The sequence below is a fragment of the Pimephales promelas genome, chromosome 13 (assembly GCF_988280905.1).
Source record: "Pimephales promelas chromosome 13, fPimPro1.hap1.1, whole genome shotgun sequence".
Taxonomy (NCBI): Eukaryota; Metazoa; Chordata; class Actinopteri; order Cypriniformes; family Leuciscidae; genus Pimephales; species Pimephales promelas.
Genome location: NC_142781.1, coordinates 14,793,510 through 14,812,636, shown reverse-complemented (window position 1 = coordinate 14,812,636; position 19,127 = coordinate 14,793,510). Strand labels below are relative to the sequence as shown.

The 19,127-nt window shown below is 36.9% G+C and overlaps 3 protein-coding genes across 9 annotated transcripts in view; all 3 read right to left on the bottom strand.

Annotated features, from left to right (window-relative positions):
* The window catches only part of mysm1 (Myb-like, SWIRM and MPN domains 1), a 64,643-nt gene extending 63,017 nt beyond the window's left edge, over positions 1–1,626 (bottom strand). Inside the window, exon 1 of the mRNA XM_039692952.2 lies at positions 1,513–1,626. Coding sequence (XP_039548886.2) covers positions 1,513–1,571 — 59 coding nt within the window. The 5' untranslated portion in view covers positions 1,572–1,626. The remainder of the gene's footprint in view (positions 1–1,512) is intronic.
* Positions 1,627–4,601: 2,975 nt separating this feature from the next.
* Positions 4,602–12,037, bottom strand: scrn2 (secernin 2). Its single transcript, XM_039693038.2, has 9 exons — positions 11,917–12,037; positions 10,423–10,585; positions 10,092–10,273; positions 9,796–9,995; positions 8,449–8,664; positions 7,637–7,802; positions 6,124–6,292; positions 5,106–5,268; positions 4,602–5,027 (listed from the first exon to the last, which is right to left on the bottom strand). The coding sequence occupies exons 2-8, from the start codon at positions 10,582–10,584 to the stop codon at positions 5,116–5,118; spliced, it is 1,248 nt and encodes a 415-aa protein (XP_039548972.2). The 5' UTR covers position 10,585; positions 11,917–12,037; the 3' UTR covers positions 4,602–5,027; positions 5,106–5,115.
* A 938-nt stretch (positions 12,038–12,975) lies between these two features.
* Positions 12,976–19,127, bottom strand: part of suco (SUN domain containing ossification factor) — a 51,353-nt gene continuing 45,201 nt past the window's right edge. For 4 of the 7 annotated variants that reach the window (XM_039692218.2, XM_039692217.2, XM_039692219.2 and 1 more), the window contains 2 exons: positions 17,833–17,888; positions 12,976–15,487 (listed from right to left, as the gene is read on the bottom strand). In XM_039692218.2, coding sequence (XP_039548152.2) covers positions 15,059–15,487; positions 17,833–17,888 — 485 coding nt within the window. In that variant the 3' untranslated portion in view covers positions 12,976–15,058. The remainder of the gene's footprint in view (positions 15,488–17,832; positions 17,889–19,127) is intronic. The other 3 variants (XM_089118503.1, XM_089118505.1, XM_039692221.2) reach the window with 2 other exon arrangements.

The window sequence follows — 19,127 nt, the reverse complement described above, 5'->3', positions numbered from 1 at the left end:
TCTTGACCCACAGACTTCCATTATAAGTGTATTACTGAACACGTAACGTGTTTACTTTAACAAACTGAGGGAAGAGTTTAAACGATTTTGTTTTAATAATCTCTTTTTAAAAAAAAACTGTAACATTGACATTGTATTGATTCTCATTTCTTCCTGTAGGATGTAGGTATGTGGACATTTCAAAATAGCGGCCGCCATTGTGTTCCAAATCTCTGTGCCGGATTTTCCCGAATCACTCTGAGCGGGTCTCCTAAAATGCGCTGTTTTCATTGACTTGCTGTGGGAATCCTTGATTATTTTTAGCCAATCACATCGTTAGCGTTTTCGACTGCATATTTGTTTTAAATTTTTTCTAGTCAGGCTGCATTTTCCTCCTGAAAGACGATTTCAAACAATACAGAAGAATTCAACTGTCAAGAAATTATTTTTACCCACTTTGGACACTTTCCAGAGGAAGGTAGACATGAAGAACATATGTTTGTGGTGTGCTGTACAAAATTTCGTGGCCATTTAAACTCCCCCTCTTTTTTTTTTGACTACTGCCACTGAACGTTACCTGCAGAAAAGCTGTCAAAATGCAGCGCGTCGTGTAGGCTACACTCAACATTTGTGTGGTCTCCTCCACTTTCTTTCCTCCACCAGCATTAGTATTGTTAACTCTATATTCTTACACAACTGGAAATAGCATGAATCGACCAAAATCCATCTTTTAAATTAAGGATATATAATTTTCCTTGAATTGTTGTTTTCCATTCAATTATTTGTATTTTCAACAACTGCTCGTCAGAAAAATACTATAAAAGATAGGCCAAATCAGTCTTTACGTGTGTTAAAATCAAGTATTGATCCAAATAACTACATGAAACCCACGTTAGATCCAAATAACTATATAAAACCCATCTCCACAGAAAATTTCATTAAGATATCTTGAATATTGAGAAAGTTATGAGCATTTTTGTGAAAAAACAACTTGTTTTCGGTCACACTAAATTCTATTGTTTTCACCTTAGAAATGAGACAAAAATAGGCGCTGATTGCTGAACTATAAAATGTTGTAACTTTCTTCATACTTGACATATTTACCTTTTTTTTTTTTTTTTTGTAAAGGGGGTACCCAGGTCTTTCCGCATATGCTATCCATTTGTCTATTTGTTGAGTTTTAATTTTTTGTCCACATACCTATAGGATGTGTCAAACACACTGACGTGCCATTCCAGTTACCGCTGAATAGATCATCCAAGTACATAACGTTACTGAACCAATGGTGCTATCTTACAATTAAAGCTCAACGCCTACATTAAACTCGTTTCCTTGCGCGAATGTTAAAATAACGTTAGAGTACTGCTAAGTTAACTCTGTTCACATAACTAGAGGAGGAGCTCACATTGATTCACCCTGTCTGTCGCTTTTCAATCACAAGTCTCAATTCTGCTCATCCATTACACAAATATATCAACGCACACACTCCACAACATTGCCCAGACGGCTGGGTAAGACAGAATAAACTCCTACCCGACTCGTTCATCACATTCATCCCCCTCGATGTCAACAACATCCAACTCGTCTGCCATATTTGTTGCGGATGTGAGTGTGTGAGAGAAGAGACAGTGCCAAGAGGAGGGTGTTTGTCACAGCGCCACTCACTGGCAGGAGGAAGCTACTCATCCACTATTGCCTACATCACCCCACCCGAGGAGGGAGTGAATGAAAACGAGTGAAACCTAGCAAACTGGTAGCTCCAGTAGTAATGAAAATATTTATTATAGCTCTGTCATGGAAACTAGCCTGTTAGTTAACAGTTAACCTTAGTTAAACGATTTAATAATAATAATAAAAAAGGAATTTATAGCTGTATGATATTACGATGTACCCACATTGGACTAGCGGTTTGCACAGCCCCACTTGTCGAACACAAATTACTGTAGGCATCAGTGTTTTTGATCTTGTGTAGCCTAATAATACCAAGAAAATAAGTTTACAATTTGAACATTTTAAAGCAGGCATTTTAATCCCCTTTTAAAAAAAAAATCCCAAAATAACAATTTTGCGAAATGCAAATAGTGGCCTATAAAGCGATTTCAAACACAGCCATAGTATGATGGGCAATTTGCACTAATTGACATTTTGAGGCAATAAATAAATAAATAAAAATCGAAATTTGTGGTTTACTGGTCTAGTAACTCTGGTCCACTGAAATCAAAGATAAACGGTAACACTTTAGAATACTGTATCTTACTTACTGCAGAATTAATAAGGAATTATTGACGAACTAATAGGTAATTCTTCATTAACTACTTCTTCACTACTGTTAACTACTAAGGAAGATGTGTTAACTAATCAGTATGTAATATAATTTTATGATTGTGTTAAGTATCAGTTAGTTAATCAATAACTAATGAATTCTGTCATACCTCCTGAAGAACTACTATTAATTATCTACTAATTAAGGTTCAAGAAAAATAACTAAGAAGTAACTACTGAACAGTCATACAAAACTAACCTCAGATTATTTGTATATTTTATATACAGTACTGTGTGTGTCTGTTTTCCTCAGCATAGAATGCCACTGAGTAAATTCATGTATTTGAGGCAACGACTGAGGGAAACTGAAAATATAGAGAACTTATTAGTAATTAATAAATAAGTATCAAATAATTCTGCAGGAATTACTTAGAAGCTGGAACAGTATTCTAAAGTGAAAATATAGGGAACCCATTAGTAATTAATAAATAATTATCAAATTAATTATCTAGGAATTAGGCTACTTATAACCTGAAACAGTCTTCTAAAGTGAAAATATAAGGAACTTATTAGTAATTAATAAATAACTTTTAAATAGTTCTTCAGGAATTACTTAGAACCTGGAACAGTATTCTAAAGTGACAATACAGGGAACCCATTAGTAATTAATAAATAATTATCAAATTAATTATCTAGGAATTAGGCTACTTATAACCTGAAACAGTCTTCTAAAGTAAAAATATAAGGAACTTATTAGTAATTAATAAATAATTATTAGATAATCCTTCAGGAATTACTTAGAACCTGGAACAGTATTCTAAAGTGACAATATAGGGAACCCATTAGTAATTAATAAAGAATTACCACATACTTCTGACTCAAATCAAACTTACTGTAAATAAAAAAATATTAGCCTATATATATTAACGTAATCATCTAAACCGTTGTAAAATACACAACAGTTACTTGCGACAAAGGCGAAGAGAAGTGAAAAAGGCAACAGTGGCAAGGAACCAAAACTCCATCAGGAGACAGAATGGAGAAAAAAACCTTGGGAGAACCCAGGCTCAGTGTATGTGGCGACCGCAATATTGCCAGAACTTGAATGGTGCAAAAGAAGTTTAAAATGTATAAGAACTAAGTATAATAATAAGGTGTAATATACATGAGATGTTTTTGCTTATTTGCAGATCATAGCCTATAGGTAAAGGTCTGCACTTATTTTTCTTATTAGTGCTGAAGAATGACAAACTGACTACTGTGTATGACTGTTAATTAGTAGTTACATCATAGTTATTTTTCTTGAACCTTAATTAATAGATAATTAATAGTAGTTCTTCAGGAGGTATGACAGAATTCATTAGCTATTGATTAACTAACTGATACTTAACAGAATCATAAAATTATATTACATACTGATTAGTTAACATATCTTCCTTAGTAGTTAACAGTAGTGACTCAAGTGTTAATAAAGAATTACCTATTAGTTCTTCATTAATTCCTTATTAGTTATGCAGTAAGTAAGATACAGTATTCTAAAGTGTTACCAGATAAACTTCTGGGTTTTTGTTGACTCCAAATGTTATTAAAATTTTGCCTTCTCTGTTTGTGATCATACATTTATACTTCTGTCATTTGAAATTTCCTCTTCTCATTCAAGATCACAAAGTTCCTATTGGAAGTTTAATTCTTCTGCTTTATTAGAGGATTAGCATGTTTGTGATATCTTAGTAAGCTAATACTTTTTCACGGAGCATAATGCATCAGGCTACGTTACTTTTGCTTTACATTTTCTCACCGGGGCTGGGCTTTGTTTTTCTTTTTAATAAAAAAAGGAGGTTATATTTATAGCACATGTAAAGACAATTTCAGACCAAAAGTGAAAAGAATAATAATTTAAGCGATTATTTTTGGCTTCCAGGCCGAAAGCGTGACTTTCTCACAGAAAATTATTTTGTGTCGCATTTATAACATTATTTATAATCTATTAATGAATTATATTTCTAATAATGTCTTAAAATATAATTATCTCTCTACCAAGCTTTGATAATGTATGGAATATTAAGAAGTTTTATTTATTTAGCTCTTTTCCATAGCTCAAGCTTGTACAACTGAACGCACATATATCACAAACGCACAAGTCCACATGCAGCCACATTATCGAAAATAAATATCAAACAGATATGTTTTTAGCTGGGTCTTGAAAGTAGATACAGAAGAAATGTTACGGAGAGGGTTTAAGATGTGCAAGAACTAGTACTAAGGTAGACTGCAATAAGAAATCAATGGGCAACTGAAATATTTACAGCGGTCCTCCTCTCCTCCAGAAACCTCTTCAGTACAAATAAAGATGCCAGACGTTTTGAATCATTGATATTTTATTGTGTTTCTCCTCAGAGGGTCAGTCTGGTAGCTGAGCCCGTCTCTTACAGGAATGAGAAGTGTTACACTAACATCTCGTCATCTCTCACACATCTACCCACAGCACATACACACCTTAGTAAACTATCACAAACTGGTTAATGTGATGCGTATATGACCGCCCTGTGTGACAATTACACATGATTATGGTGATCCACTCACATGAACATCTAGTGTGTGTTTTTTAAGTTACAGTTAGTGTGGCATGGACGTCACAATTAGTTTGGCATGGCATCAGGGGAACTAGGAGAGCAGGATTTGAGCAGGCAGGAACCTGTGCGCTCTGGACTGTCTCTCTCTCTCTCTCTCTCTCTCTCTCTCCCTCCAGGCAGATCAGCAAGCACTAGTGATATTCACAACGATAACTGCAAAACAGCCACAAGTTAGAGGCAATATCAGACACATGAAGACTCTGGTCAGATGTGTGACAATTGTCGGTTTACCTTCTCTGTCTCACTGGTAGAATTTGATCTCAGCGTCCACGCAGTCGAAGAACAGATCCCCGAGCTCCTGGCCCTGTATCTCCCCCTTCAGCATGGCCTCGATTTCCTCAAGACATTGAGACTCCAGGTATCTCATAGTCTCCTGTAGAGAGACTCCAGCATCCTGGAGACACACACACATACACATACACACTTGTTTTTATATCATTATGCAGACTTTCCATAGACTTGATTTTTAAAATGTTTTGTTCATAGGCTCAAACTGAGCAAAAATACAGTTCATTTTTGACCATATAAATGTCAGCAAATGTATCAATTAGATTTTTATCACCAGGGTTTAAAATGAAAACCTGCCAACCCACCAAAAGCAGGTAAAAATCAATGTGGCTGTCAAATCACTAGCCAATTTTGCATCTGTTATGCTCACTTAGTTTGCTGGGGAAGTTCATGTAAGCCAAATCTGCACATGTCTGGCTTACTTGAACATGCCCGTCACTGAGCAACAAATAATGGCGCGCTTGTTCATTTGCATTGAAGCAATAGTGAAGATTAAAAAGCATTTGGTTAACAGAAAGGACAATGTTATTTTCCAACATCCTACATTTTTTGATGTTCTTAAGAAATGCATCTATGCATATTTATATATATATATATCCTCTGTTGAACACAAAAATAGATATTTTGAAGAATGTCAGTAACCAAACAGTTGATGGACGCCATTGACTTCCATTGTATATATTAAAAAAATATTAAATTTGGATACAAACTAAGGGTGTCACGATTTCGGTTTTAAAATGAGTTAAAATCTCCCGGAATCTAGAGTGAATGAGCAAGACCGAGCATGCATGCCTAAACGGAAAAAACAGGTACAACTTTTACACAGTGGAAAACCAAACAAAGGCGGGCCGAGTCGAGCTGGTACTGTCTAATGGAAAAGTGCCATGAATGTCCAAAAAGTGCAATAAACAAACCAAAAACACATTTTAGCAAGTATTGTTTCTTTCTTTCTCAGACTTACAGGACTGGTCAGTGCCGTCTGGTGGGCTTTGTACAGCTCGTGTTTGCGGTCCACCTGGTGCTGGAATCGAGGCTTTGTCCTGACAGGATCGTCGGGGCCGTACTGCGGAGACATCACCATGCTGACGGTCCTCATGCTCTCCGTGAAGATGAAAGGCTTGAATACAGATCTGCAAGAGAAGGAGAAGTGTGATGCGTCCACTAGAGCAGTGTTTCCCAACCCTGTTCCTGAGTTGAATGAGTCCATGAGTTGAATCAGGTGTGTTTGATAAGTGAGACAAAGAATATGCGCAGTGTTGGTGTGCCGCCAGGAACAGGGTTGGGAAACACTGCACTAGGCCTTCAGAGTTCCACTTGGATCCGAAAACCTGAGAGACCCAAGTGGGTTCGGGTCCAAAACTTTGAAGAGTGTCTTGGACATGGGTCGAGATGGTCCTCACTACAGAACATGAAATCCACAGGGAGGAGTCGGATCCAGATCCAAGTCCTCCCACCTTACATATACCTAAACCTATCCACCTCCACCCCCTGATCCCTAAACCCACCCATAAACCTACACAGCTCCGCCCCCTGAACCCTAACCCCACCCATAAACCTACCAAGCTCCACCCCCTGATTCCTAACCCCACCCATAAACCTACCCAGCTCCACCCCCTGATCTCTAAACCCACCCCTAAACCTACCAAGCCCCACCCCCTGATCCCTAACCCCACCCATAAACCTACCAAGCCCCACCCCCTGATCCCTAACCCCACCCATAAACCTACCAAGCTCCACCCCCTGATTCATAAACCCCACCCATAAACCTACCAAGCTCCACCCCTGATTCCTAAACCCCACCCCTAAACCTACCCAGCTCCACCCCCTGAATGCTAACCCCACCTCTAAACCTACCCAACTCCACCCCTCAGATCTGGATCCGACTCCGCCCCCTGGATCTTGTGTACTGCAATGAGGTGCTACTGCATGGGTCAGATCTGATATTAGCAGCTTAAGGTAATTTCAAATAAATGTGCTTTTATTTTACCAAATAGAAGTTATTTTAAATATGCCAAACTTCCACTATTCGTTTCGGCCATTTTACAATATTTTATTATTAAAAACAATATTAAATAATTCTTCGAAATGATGTACTGTTGCCTGATGGATTACAGAAAGCCATTTAAATGCAGCTGATGCCAAAAATAATCAAAATGAAACCAAAAATAAACTGTATATTTTCTTGTTTTCTTCTCAAACAAAACAATTTGCGAAAATCCACGGACAGGATATTTTTGACAAGTATCAAGTATTGGCTACATGGGTTCATCTGGCAACATACGTAGGTTAAAAACGTAGCTAATGTAGAAATTACGAAGAAGAATCGGAGAATGAATTGTGTTTAATTTTATCGGGTTTGTCTTGGGTTTTTTATGTGGATGTGTAGTTCGGGTAAGAACAAAGAAGTGACTCGGATCGAATCGGGTCGGGTACAGATTTTAGGAGCTGTCCTCCTTGATCGTCCGGGGCCACACCTGGAGGGGTCGGGTGTAGCAGTGAGGAAGTGAACGCAGGGCACTTCTGGGTTGCGTGGGAGGATGGACACCATACTGCCTGTTGTACGGAAGCCCTCAGAGTCCATACAGATCCCGCTGGCCTTGTCCCTCAGGATGCTCATCATCACCTCTGCCGTCATCGAGCCTGTGCAGAGCGACAGGGGTCAGGACAGGAGGAAAGTGTGCGTGTGTGCGTGCAATTTCAAGACATTTATAAACATAAGTATACTTAAGTATAAATTGAACAGTTAGGTGTGTTATACTGCAAATGGCATACATACACTACCGTTCAAAAGATTAGGGTCAGCAAGATAGTTTTTTTAATGTTTAATATATATATATATATATATATATATATATATATATCTTTTATATCTCTTTTAATCGTAGCTGTATTTATTTTAAGAAAAATACAGTAAAAATAGTAATACAGTGTTACAATTTAAAATAGCGGTAAAAAATACGGTAGTACTTGTCACATGATTCAATATAAACGCTACGATAATTCATACATACACCACAAATACCCTTTATAATAAAACATTATAAATAAATATAAATTGAAAAGAAGTCAAAATATTATAATTAAATCAGGCATAATAATTATTTAGTTGTGTCCATGCTTCCACTAATAATTGCTAAAAAAAAAAAGAAATACAGCGACTGTAAGTTCAGTGTAGATGACGGTATTCAACACATGCACAAACTCTTCAAACACTCGAACAGCATTTCCTGTTGTAAACGCAACCCCACTGCCCCTCAGTCCCGATGCCAGGGGAAAGCAAACGTACCGTCGTGCTGCTGGAGCAGGGCTGTGCCGCCCATATAGCGCTGCTTGGCCATTTCCATCCTGGCGGGGGGGTTGTCAGGACTGAAGACGGAGGTGAAGCTGAACTCGCCCTCACCGCTCCACCAGCCCTGAGCCTGGGCCGTACCGCGCAGATCCGGATGCTCCGTTGAGATCTCCGTGCCTATCGTCAGCTGGTTAGAGATGTTCTTCACTCCCTCTGGCAAAACCAATTACATCCCGTTTATTTTTAGAAACGGATTATTTAGAAAGGAGACTTTTCTTAGAGATTTATCATCCTGATACAAAATTTAAAAAAAAAAAAAAAAAAAACAGCCACATTGGAAATCTGGGATTCAATGAACGGAGAAATCAAATTTTCCTTGAGCTTTTGACATTAAGAGGTCATCATATTATAAGAATATCCTGTAAGTTTCAGAACTGAAAACGTCCTTGTTAGTCCAATAAAAGCTTTTATTGACACCAGCCTCAGCAAAAGACTCGTTTTTCAAAGTGGGGAACTATGACGTCAAAGAGGATAAAACACCACCCCCGCAGAAGAAGATCGATGCCTACTTCAACACGACCGGTTTAGCCCCGCCTACCGATTCACGCATCTAAATAACGGATCGAGCTACCGAGCAATACAGAATATTGTGCAGTGTCTGGTTGTGGAAGAAGACAGTCGCTGCATAAGCTTCCTCTGGATTCCAATAGGACTGCATGGATAAACTTTATTTTTAATGACGTTCCAGCTGATGAGGTAAAACATCGTCCGTCTGTTCGCTTCATTTCACTGAGGATTGTTTTCTAAACAAGACTGAATTTGCAAACCGATTAAGAGTAAAGAATGGTGCTGTGCAGTCTATATTGGATCTGACAGGAATTGTGCAACACACGGACTCTGGGTCGAATCATTCCGGTCGCCATTTTACAACATTGGACGTTTTCAAAACAATTTCCCCCAAGTGCATCGACAAGTGAGTCAAAACTCATTATTATGCAAAACTGTTATCCACTCACAGCAGTGGGTGTTTACTTCCAAGTCTTCAGTGCGAGACGCCCATAAAAACCGAGCGTTTTTCAGCTGGGCTTAAAACTAGGGTACAAAATAGCCTATTACTTATCAATTTTAATGTTTTTGAATGTAAAAACCAAGCGAACGTCATAAGTTGACCTCAGACAACAATATAATAAAATGTAAAAATCCAGTTCATGACCCCTTTAAGATTTTGAAAATGTTAAAACAAAGGAACATTACTAATCAAATATATTACTGAATTTATTTGAATGACTTTTTTGAATATTTAGAATCACTCACCACTGACCATTAATCATCTCTCTCCCTCACCTGTGACTTTCTGTGCCGCCCACAGTTTCCCAGCAGTCTCTAGCACCCAGGCTTCGAGTCGGTCCACTAGTAAGAAGGTGTTGTGGTAACTAAAGGGTTCTGCAGTTTCCCGACAGCCTCCGCCCTGACCGTACTGCTCCAGCAGACCTGTGATCACATTCAGAGCGTCCCGTGCACTCTCCCCACGCTCCAGACCCAGCCTGAGCACACACAACATACAGTACATACATATATATATAGCTGGCCAATCAATTTTAAGGCTAGAAAACTATAAAAGATGTTTGTTTTAGGCTCACCGAACCAGGTCCATTCCCAGCAGAGCTTCTTCTGGATTCACAGGCTCCTTGGTCCAGACCGCCTCGTTCCCAATACACACCCCGTGTTCATTAGCGCCCATCTCAGCCCCCCACAGCCAGGCCGGTCTGCTCAGCACAACTGCATGAGTGTGCTCTACTTGAGGGATAGAAATGTATGTGCACTATATGGAAAAGAGAATCACCAGTTAATAATCTATCACATATTTAGGGAGCAAATATGACACCGCAAATGGTGAAATATTCACAAAGAGTTTGAAACTAAATATTACGCATTTTGATGAAACGTAATTAACTTGAAAAGTCAATTCACCTCCAGTGTAGAGCCAGGAGTGTGTGAGGACGAAGGGTAACACACCACCTCCTGCACCTCATCTCTTGGCCGGTCAGAGTTCTTACCAAATATCACGTAATCTTCTTTTGAACCCGGAGGCAGAGATACAAAACAGTCACATGACCGAGGCGGTTCAGCCATCCTATATCAAATCAATACATCAGGATCAATGCAGTGGATCACATTCAAATGACAACAACATAAATACCCATATTATACAATGGGAAGATTAACATGACGGAAAACATTTTGGCATACACAGGCTTAGGCTTATAGATCGCTAGTCAAAAAAAAAAAGCAAGTACAAGAATAATAATAATTCAAAACTGATTATTTAAATATTCTGTAACACTTTACGATAAGGTTGAACTAACCATGAGAAATACATTTGTTACAGTATTAGTTATCTTTGTTAATGTTAATTAATAAAATATAATTCACAGTGCATTAACTAGCCTAATTATAACAAGATTTTAATAAAGTATTAGTAAATGTTGAAATTAACATTACCAAAGATTAATAAATGCTGTATACGTGCAGCTCATTATTCGTTTTAACCATTGTGAAGTGTTACCAAATATTCAATAACACAATTTATTCAAATGCATTTATAAAACATGAAAAATATTTACATTATTTGGAATAGTGAAATATTTCGCAATATTTCAATATTTATCACTTAAACATAGCAAAACTATTTAAATATTCCAAATATTAAACTGTAATTGTAATATGTTCCATTCAGACACAATGATAAACCGTTTCACTAACAGAAACAGATTTTCTTTTAAACATTTAATTTAGGATGAATGATTTTGATTGGAAAACATCCACGTTAAGTTTGATTATGCAGGCTTGTGGTCAAGGGTCATTTTCATTGGGTTCTACGTAGTGACTGACCACTGAAAAACTCAAAGTGTGTGTTTCGTTGTTGACTTGATAATACTAATTACAACTAATACATTTATGCGATACGTAAATTTTTTTTTTTTTTTTTTTTAAATCAGAAAATTCTAAACTGAAATGTCTACATGAGATAGCAGGGATGAGCAATCATATGGTGTTTTTCGTGTGTGAATGTAAAGCTTGTGCAGAAGTGATTGAAGAAGAGTCCTGCACCGATAGAGGAGTGCTGAGGAAGGATTACTGTAGTGCTGCTGGAGAGGAGATATACGGCTTATCGCCTGACCTCCATTTCACAGACTCCTCAGCTCCGATCTTCAATTGCACAACAATCAAAAGCTGCTTTTTAAGCACTCATAAGAGCAGCATGCAGTGTTTTATAGGAGATGATTTTAATATCTGAAAGACTAATGGCCTGTGTGTCTGATAATGGAGCATCTATATATAAATATCGAAGTCGTGCATCAAAATTAACGCGTGACATTCACGTGCATGCATTAAATGAGTTTTATTAGTGCTACTCTAATCGTCTAGCACACGTTAGAGAGTATTTGATGAAGTTATTATTACCTTAATAAGCTCCAGTTCGGTCAGCGAGCCTGTGAGAGGCAGGGCTGAGACGGATCAACCTGCTTCTGCTGCATAAAAGCCCCTTTCAATTCTTTGACCTGCTACTGCAGACACTTCAAAATAAAAGTCATCTGAGGCCACTGACCCGTTAAAGATGTACATATTAACCAGAAGAAAAAAAAAACGGGAACAAATTATATTAACCCAAAATGTTGCGACAGCAAAGTGTTTTGACGCAGTATTTAAAAAAATAAAATAAAAAATAAAAAAACACCACAAGGACACGTAATGCACATAATAAATAACAGCTGAACAAACAAATATATTCCATAAAATATATTACAACTACTAAAAACCAAGATTTAAAAATCTTAAAAATGTTCTTTCTTTCTTTCTTTTCTTTTCCTGGCAGCAATGGATATCTCTAGGAAATGTGAATAAAATCACAAACATCATTGTATACATAGACAGTGATTGTATATCTTGGCACAGCATTTGGACATAATCAGAAACGTTATTTCTAATAAAGTAAAATAAATCATTTACAAAATCATGTTATCCTGTAAATGCAGCCATTAGTAGATATGTTCATACTGTTTGTGATAATTACATTATTGTCCCAGTTCTATTCACAAGACAAAAAAAAAAAAAAAACAACTCAAATGAATTCCCCATACATCTTGCAATATACTGCCGATCTCACAAAACAAAAAGCTTATAAAAACAATACTATATAACCTTTTCATGTTCATGTAACTACCCTAATATAGGCTACATCTTATCCAGTATTTTATTTTATGTTTTACATTTGTTCATTTTATATTTTAGTTATCATTTGTTTTAACATGGCCTAATCAGAAGGATACCACAACGCCTTATATTTACCTCGCACTTATATGTAACTGAACTTAAAGACTCCTAAGTCCTAACATGTCGTCAAGTTGTGTCACTGCTACTGTTTTATAGTGCTTTCATGGGTTTCATTCATGGGGTTTTAATATGTACACGGATTAATATATATATATATATATAAACACTAATAAAACCAAACGCAATGAATAAAGACAGCAAAGTGTTTTATTTATAAATTCACAGTTTCTAATGGCACTACACCGCTGTAGTTACAATTGAAAAAGAACAAAAAAATCAAATACTGTGCAGTTCGTTCTCACAGACTAGAGATTTCATTTGGGCGCCACCTAGCGGACGTTTTAATAAATCAGGCATTAGCCACTAGAGGGCGCCATACTAGGAAAAGCCTGGTTCGAAAAAGCACTTGTACAAGGTGTGGAGTAAAAAAACAAACAAACAAAAAACAAACAACAACAAAAAAAGAACAAGGCATGTGGAGTTCTCCAAAGTGCACAGGAGAGACACATGCTGGGGTCTCTACTCACTGGGATACTGGAACAATTCAGCTCAAAAATACTCATCAACATACACACCGGTTGAGAAAAAAACATCCATACTTAAACACAAAATCCACAAGCATATATCAATTAGCATTCAAAAACAAGGAGAAAGGTAGTAAAACGTTTCAAAGTGGAAAATGCGTCATGGAAATCACACAGAGATGGTCCACCGTACGCCATCCCAATCTTTCCCTTCTATTGAAATAGTGACATGAATTCACATTCTCCTAAACCCCAGTTTGATAAAAGGTCAATGATGGGATCGTCTGCATGAAACAAAAACAATCACAATCTTAGACACCACATAAAACACACAAGTGTGACACATAGAAACTCCACTGGGATGTCAAATGGTCTCTTGGGTGCATTAAAACAACTATGAAAGCAGCAAACACACATACATAGAAAGTGTGATAAGAGGGAGTGTGTGAGTAGAGAAGACGCATGACAGGCAGGACAGACCAGAGGGTTGCTTTAGTGGACATGCATAATATTTGCGCAAATACGAGAGCTTGGGCATTCTTATGATTCACCTGAATCCAGAAACTCAAAGCTCATCCGAACAGATCCAGCGAGGAAGAGCGAATCACAGCCAGACGGGTCTCCATGATCACATTATGAGCATTAGAATGGATATATCTGACATTTCATTTGATTTGAATGGAAAATAAATGAATAAATCAAATACATTTTACTAAATAATTTCATTCGAAATCGATCAGAGTCCAGCTTTCTCAAAAGAAAAGGAAAAAAAGACGGTGTGTAAAGAGAACAGGAAGATGTTGTCGTACCACTTGTGTGCATCTGTAATAAATCTAAACATGGAGGTTGGAGGGGCCACTGCAATATGTATGTCGATATATGTCACATGACCATAATCTCATAGAGCCTGGGTCACATTTAAATAAATAAATACATAAATAATTACCGCAAAAAAAAATAACATGTCCCCTCTAAACTCCTGTGTACATATAAAGTGTGCAAACAAAACAAAAAAATTATACTAATTTCTACATGTGTCTTTAATGCCGGCTCTACTGAACATGAAGAAAATGAGCTGTAAACGTACTTGAAAGAGCTGGATACTGAGCATGAGATGCTGTGTGTGTGTGTGTGTGTGTGTGTGTGTTCAGGCCCAGCCTGAACTCGTTGGTCACACTAGATGGTGAGAGAAACAGGCCATAATTTGGCTCTAAAAGAATTGAAAAGAGAATTAACAATGACTGGATCTGTTCATCATTCAGCTCTGTTCACTGGATTGAAGCCCTGTGCAATGTGACATCACTGGTCCCACAAACCAACCACAGACGACGACTGCTGCAGAGTCACACACTCACATGTGCAAGCATTTCATTTGGATCGAGGGAGGTGAGCGTGAGCGTTAAAGGGACAGTGAAAGAGGTCATGTTAGTGTAAAGAAAGATGCGGGGGCCGCCGGCATCGACGGGTCACATGGTCACGGTGATGTGGCGCATCTCTCATCTCTCTAAATGAGAGATGACAACATCAAGACTCATTCATACTTGCGAATGTTTATCAGTCATAATATTCCCTAGAAGAATTAATCAAAACAAAAAAACTTAAAGGGAATAACAAAAACGATCCCGAATGGAAAAAAAAGGCACATAACCAAAGTCCTGTGAACCAGGATGTAGTGAAGATGGCGTCAGGATCGCCACTGACAATAAAATCTCAAAGCGACGGTGCGATGGAATAAGAAAAGGAAAAACTCAAACTCGTCCCGTTACAGCCGTCCTTCCAAACGTGTCCTTTCCCTTCATAAGTTCCTGCAGCGCCGGCATGGCGGTCACAGGAAACACAGGCGAGTTCATCATCTCCTCCGGCTGCTGCTCCGCGTTCCTGGACCGCCGCCGCTTCAGAGACCTCTTATCCACCTTGCTCTTGGGCGGAGGCGCCCCGTTGCAGAGTCCGTTCATCACAGGGGCGCAGCCGAAAGACTCCTCGGACAGTGTGGAAGCGGAGCTCTCCTCTGACGCGCAGTCTCTGGACGTGAAGCCGTTGCACGTCGACGGCAGGAAGCGAAGAGAACAAGATGATTCGCTGTTGCACCTGGGCTCACCGTTAACAGCTGGCACTGAGGGGATGGAGGCGCAGAGCGTCTCCACTCGGTCCCCTGCTTTTGTCTTGCAGCGTTTCTTCTGAAAGACACAAAAATCGAGAGGTGATTTACAGTCGAAAGGATGCGTTCAGAGAGCTATTTAAACACCTAAAGCCGCTGTAACCGCCTTTGTGCTGAGCGAGTTTGAACACTTCAGCAGACACTAAGAATAAAGTCAAGGCACAGTAATACAATCACTATGAGCATGTGATGATACTCATGAGGGCAAAGAACGCGAGGGAGCGTTAGTGGAGAAGTTAAGGCCTGTTAACACCAAGACAACAAACATCTTATTTTTTTAATGAACGGCTGTTAATATTTCTGTTCAGACCGACAGCATTTTACATGTCTTCAATGCAAAGCAGGGTTTTTACAGCAAGGTGTTTTAATGTCACACTGCAACAAAAAAACTGGACAACAAATGAGATCCAGGTTGGTTTCATGACCAGAGCCGCTACGATTTCACAAAACTCAGGAAATTATTTCCTGAGCAACAATGTAGAGGATTATTATCATTAAATAAAACAAATATATATATATATATATATATATATATATATTAGGGCTGTGCAAAGATTATTTGCATCCAAAATAAAAGTTTATGTTTACATAATGTGTGTGTGCTGTGTACAATTATTTTGTATATAAATATATATCCATGCATGTATACATTTAAGAATTATTTGCACGTAAATACTGTATGTATATATATATATATATATATATATATATAAATACATAATATATTTTATATATAAATATTTCATATAATCTATATTATATATAAATATTTTATAAATGAATAACACATTTTCTTAAATATATACATGCATATATATAATTATACTAAATAATTGTACACAGCACACACAAATATATTATGTAAACGCAAACTTTTATTTTGGATGTAATTAATCGTAATTAATCTTTGCACAGCCCTAATATATATATATATATACATATATATATATATTTATAATTTTTTTTTTTGTTAACTGAAATAGAATATGTACAAAAAATAAAAATAAATAAATAAATAAAAACACCAAAGTAACATTTCTCGTTTCCATTAAATACAAGCAGTCATTGTTTTTTGTTTTTTCTTGCATCAGTCTGAACAGACATACAGTACAGAAAAAAAAAACAGTAACAGTAATATTATAATATTTATTAATATTATAAAAGAAACCGTAATATTGTGAAATATAATTACAACTTAAAATAATGGGTTATTCATGGTTTGAATGTACTTTAAAATATAATTTATTTGGTAAAATTGAAAAATGTTCAGCATCATTTCTCCAGTCTTCAGTGTCACATGATCCTCCAGAAATCATTCTAATGTGATGATTTACTATCAATGTTGGACTTTTTTTCATAACCTGTGATTCTTTAAAAAGAACAGAATTAGTTAAAAATTTGCTGTTCTTTTACTTTTGATTCATCAATGAATCCTGAAAAAAGTGTCATAGGTTAGAAAGAAAACGTTTCCAACACTGATAATAAATCATCATAATGATTTCTGAAGTATCACGTGTCACTGGAGACTGGAGTAATGATGCTGAAATTTCTGTGATGCAAAGCTGAATTAAATGACACGTTCAAGTATATCAAAATAGAAAACCATTATTTTAAGCAGTGATAATATTTCAAAAACTTAAATTTTTTTCCTACATTTTTTTAAAATAAATGCAGCCTTGGTGAGCATAAGAGACTTCTTTCAAAAACATTAAAATAGTAATGTTTCCAAACTTTGAATTTTCAAGTAGAACATTATTGTTAGTGTAAACAAGCCTTTACTATCAGACCAGCCACACTAGAGCTCGTGTTTAGCTTTAGGGAACTAGATAAACCTTGACTAATCCTTAATAGTGTTGTGAATTACTCATTCATTTATTAAATGGCTCAGTTTTGACTAAATGAACAGAGTCCGACCCAAAATGAACCAAGGCACTTCAAGTTCATGAAAATGTAATCAGAGCAATTACTGATTACAACATGAAAAGTGTGACCATCAATCATTATTTTTGTTTCCTTTTGGTTTAGTATAGAGTTTAGAACATTTTTGGGTGTCAATGGAATGAGATTAGTCAAATGCAATCGGAATCAGAAAATGATTCCCGTCCCTAATTCTCAGTCAGCAGAGAGACGGTTAACTTCACGGACTGTCAGAGAGACTAACTGGAAAAAGCTGCGTTCCGAAACACTCACTGCTCTTCACATTTACTGTAGGATCTCTTAAGAAACATGCGATGTAATCATGGTTCTTACAGACTCAAAATACAGCAGTAAAACTGGAGCGAACAAGAGCTGTGAGTGGTTTTGAAACCCAGCTTCAGTCCCACTACTGTCATGAACACACAGCGGCCGAAACGAACTCCATACCTTTTTCTCTGGAGAAAACCTTAGAGGTTCTACAATGTACAAGTCATCAGGACCTACTAAACAGGGGAGAGAGGGGGCAGGTTAACGGAATGGTATGGCAAACAATAACACAAAGCATGACAGCACTTGCAAGTAGTAGCTCAGGTCATACACTTCAAAGTCGGTTCTTTATGTCTGAAACTGTTATTCAATTGTAATACGCCCTGTCAAATCCTATTTCACTTGTTTCCCCACCAACAAAGTCTGCGTGTGGTAACCATGGCTGCAGCATTAATCGTTTACATAATGCTGTCATTTGGACACATTTAAAAGTCAAGTTTTGATTTGCATATCTCTATATGCGATAATTAATAATCCACTAAATGTGGATACCACATTTTGCTGTTGTTACTACTTGCAAATGTCCAACGTGTGCCAGCCAAAAGCATCATGTGCTAAAAATATCCAACCTCTGCCTTATGAACACAAACCAATGATGAGCTCATATGCTCCAACACACACACACACACACGCTGCAGCAAAGTGAGAGGAAAAATAGCAGGAACAAAAGGAAACAAGAGGGATAGGAAGGTTCTGCCATTTAAAGAATGGTTCGGTTTATCTGGCAGTGTTTGCAGTTTTTAAATGTAAACAACACATTAGTTTATCTTAAATGCTTTTAAATTACAAAATGAAATTTTGCACATGGTAAAAATTTGCACATATATATATATATATATATATATATATAAAATATTCAATAAATATAATTACATATTTCTATTTATTATTCCATAATACATTCAATAGTTTTAAATATCTCTATGTTTGTATTTAACAATATGAGAAATATTTTTTTATTTTTGAGAAATAATACATTGACCTCCAATTTGTTCATTTTTTTCTCAATTTTAAATAAATAATAAATAACACTAAATTAAAACTTTTAATCAACAGTCAGTTTTTGGCTTTTAAAATAAAATGTTTACTGCTTAAAGGAGTAGTTCACTTTAAAAAAAAAAAAAAAATTGCTGATAATTTACTCACCCCCATGTCATCCAAGATGTCTATGTCATTCTTTCTTCAGTCGAAAACAAATTAAGGTTTTTGATGGAAACATTCCAGGATTTTTTTACTGGTAACCAAACAGGTTATGGGTTATCGTGTCGTTTGGTTCATTCAACGGACGAAATGAATGAATTGACTCGGGAAAAGATTTGTTCATTTTGATAAACGAGTTCGAACAGGAGAGTCACGAACGTGCATCACAGAACAGAGCAAGGCGACCATTTGAGCTTATAAAACTTAAACTGTGT

What these genes read in the sequence shown, in the direction of transcription:
- scrn2 (XM_039693038.2), bottom strand. Translation starts at nt 10,584, where the DNA reads ATGGCTGAACCGCCTCGGTCATGTGACTGTTTTGTATCTCTGCCTCCG. An exon ending in CTCCTGGCTCTACACTGGAG is followed by an intron (nt 10,274 to 10,422) that starts GTGAATTGACTT and finishes TTTTCCATATAG; the next exon opens with TGCACATACATTTCTATCCC. An exon ending in GCTACACCCGACCCCTCCAG is followed by an intron (nt 6,293 to 7,636) that starts GTGTGGCCCCGG and finishes CTTCTCTTGCAG; the next exon opens with ATCTGTATTCAAGCCTTTCA.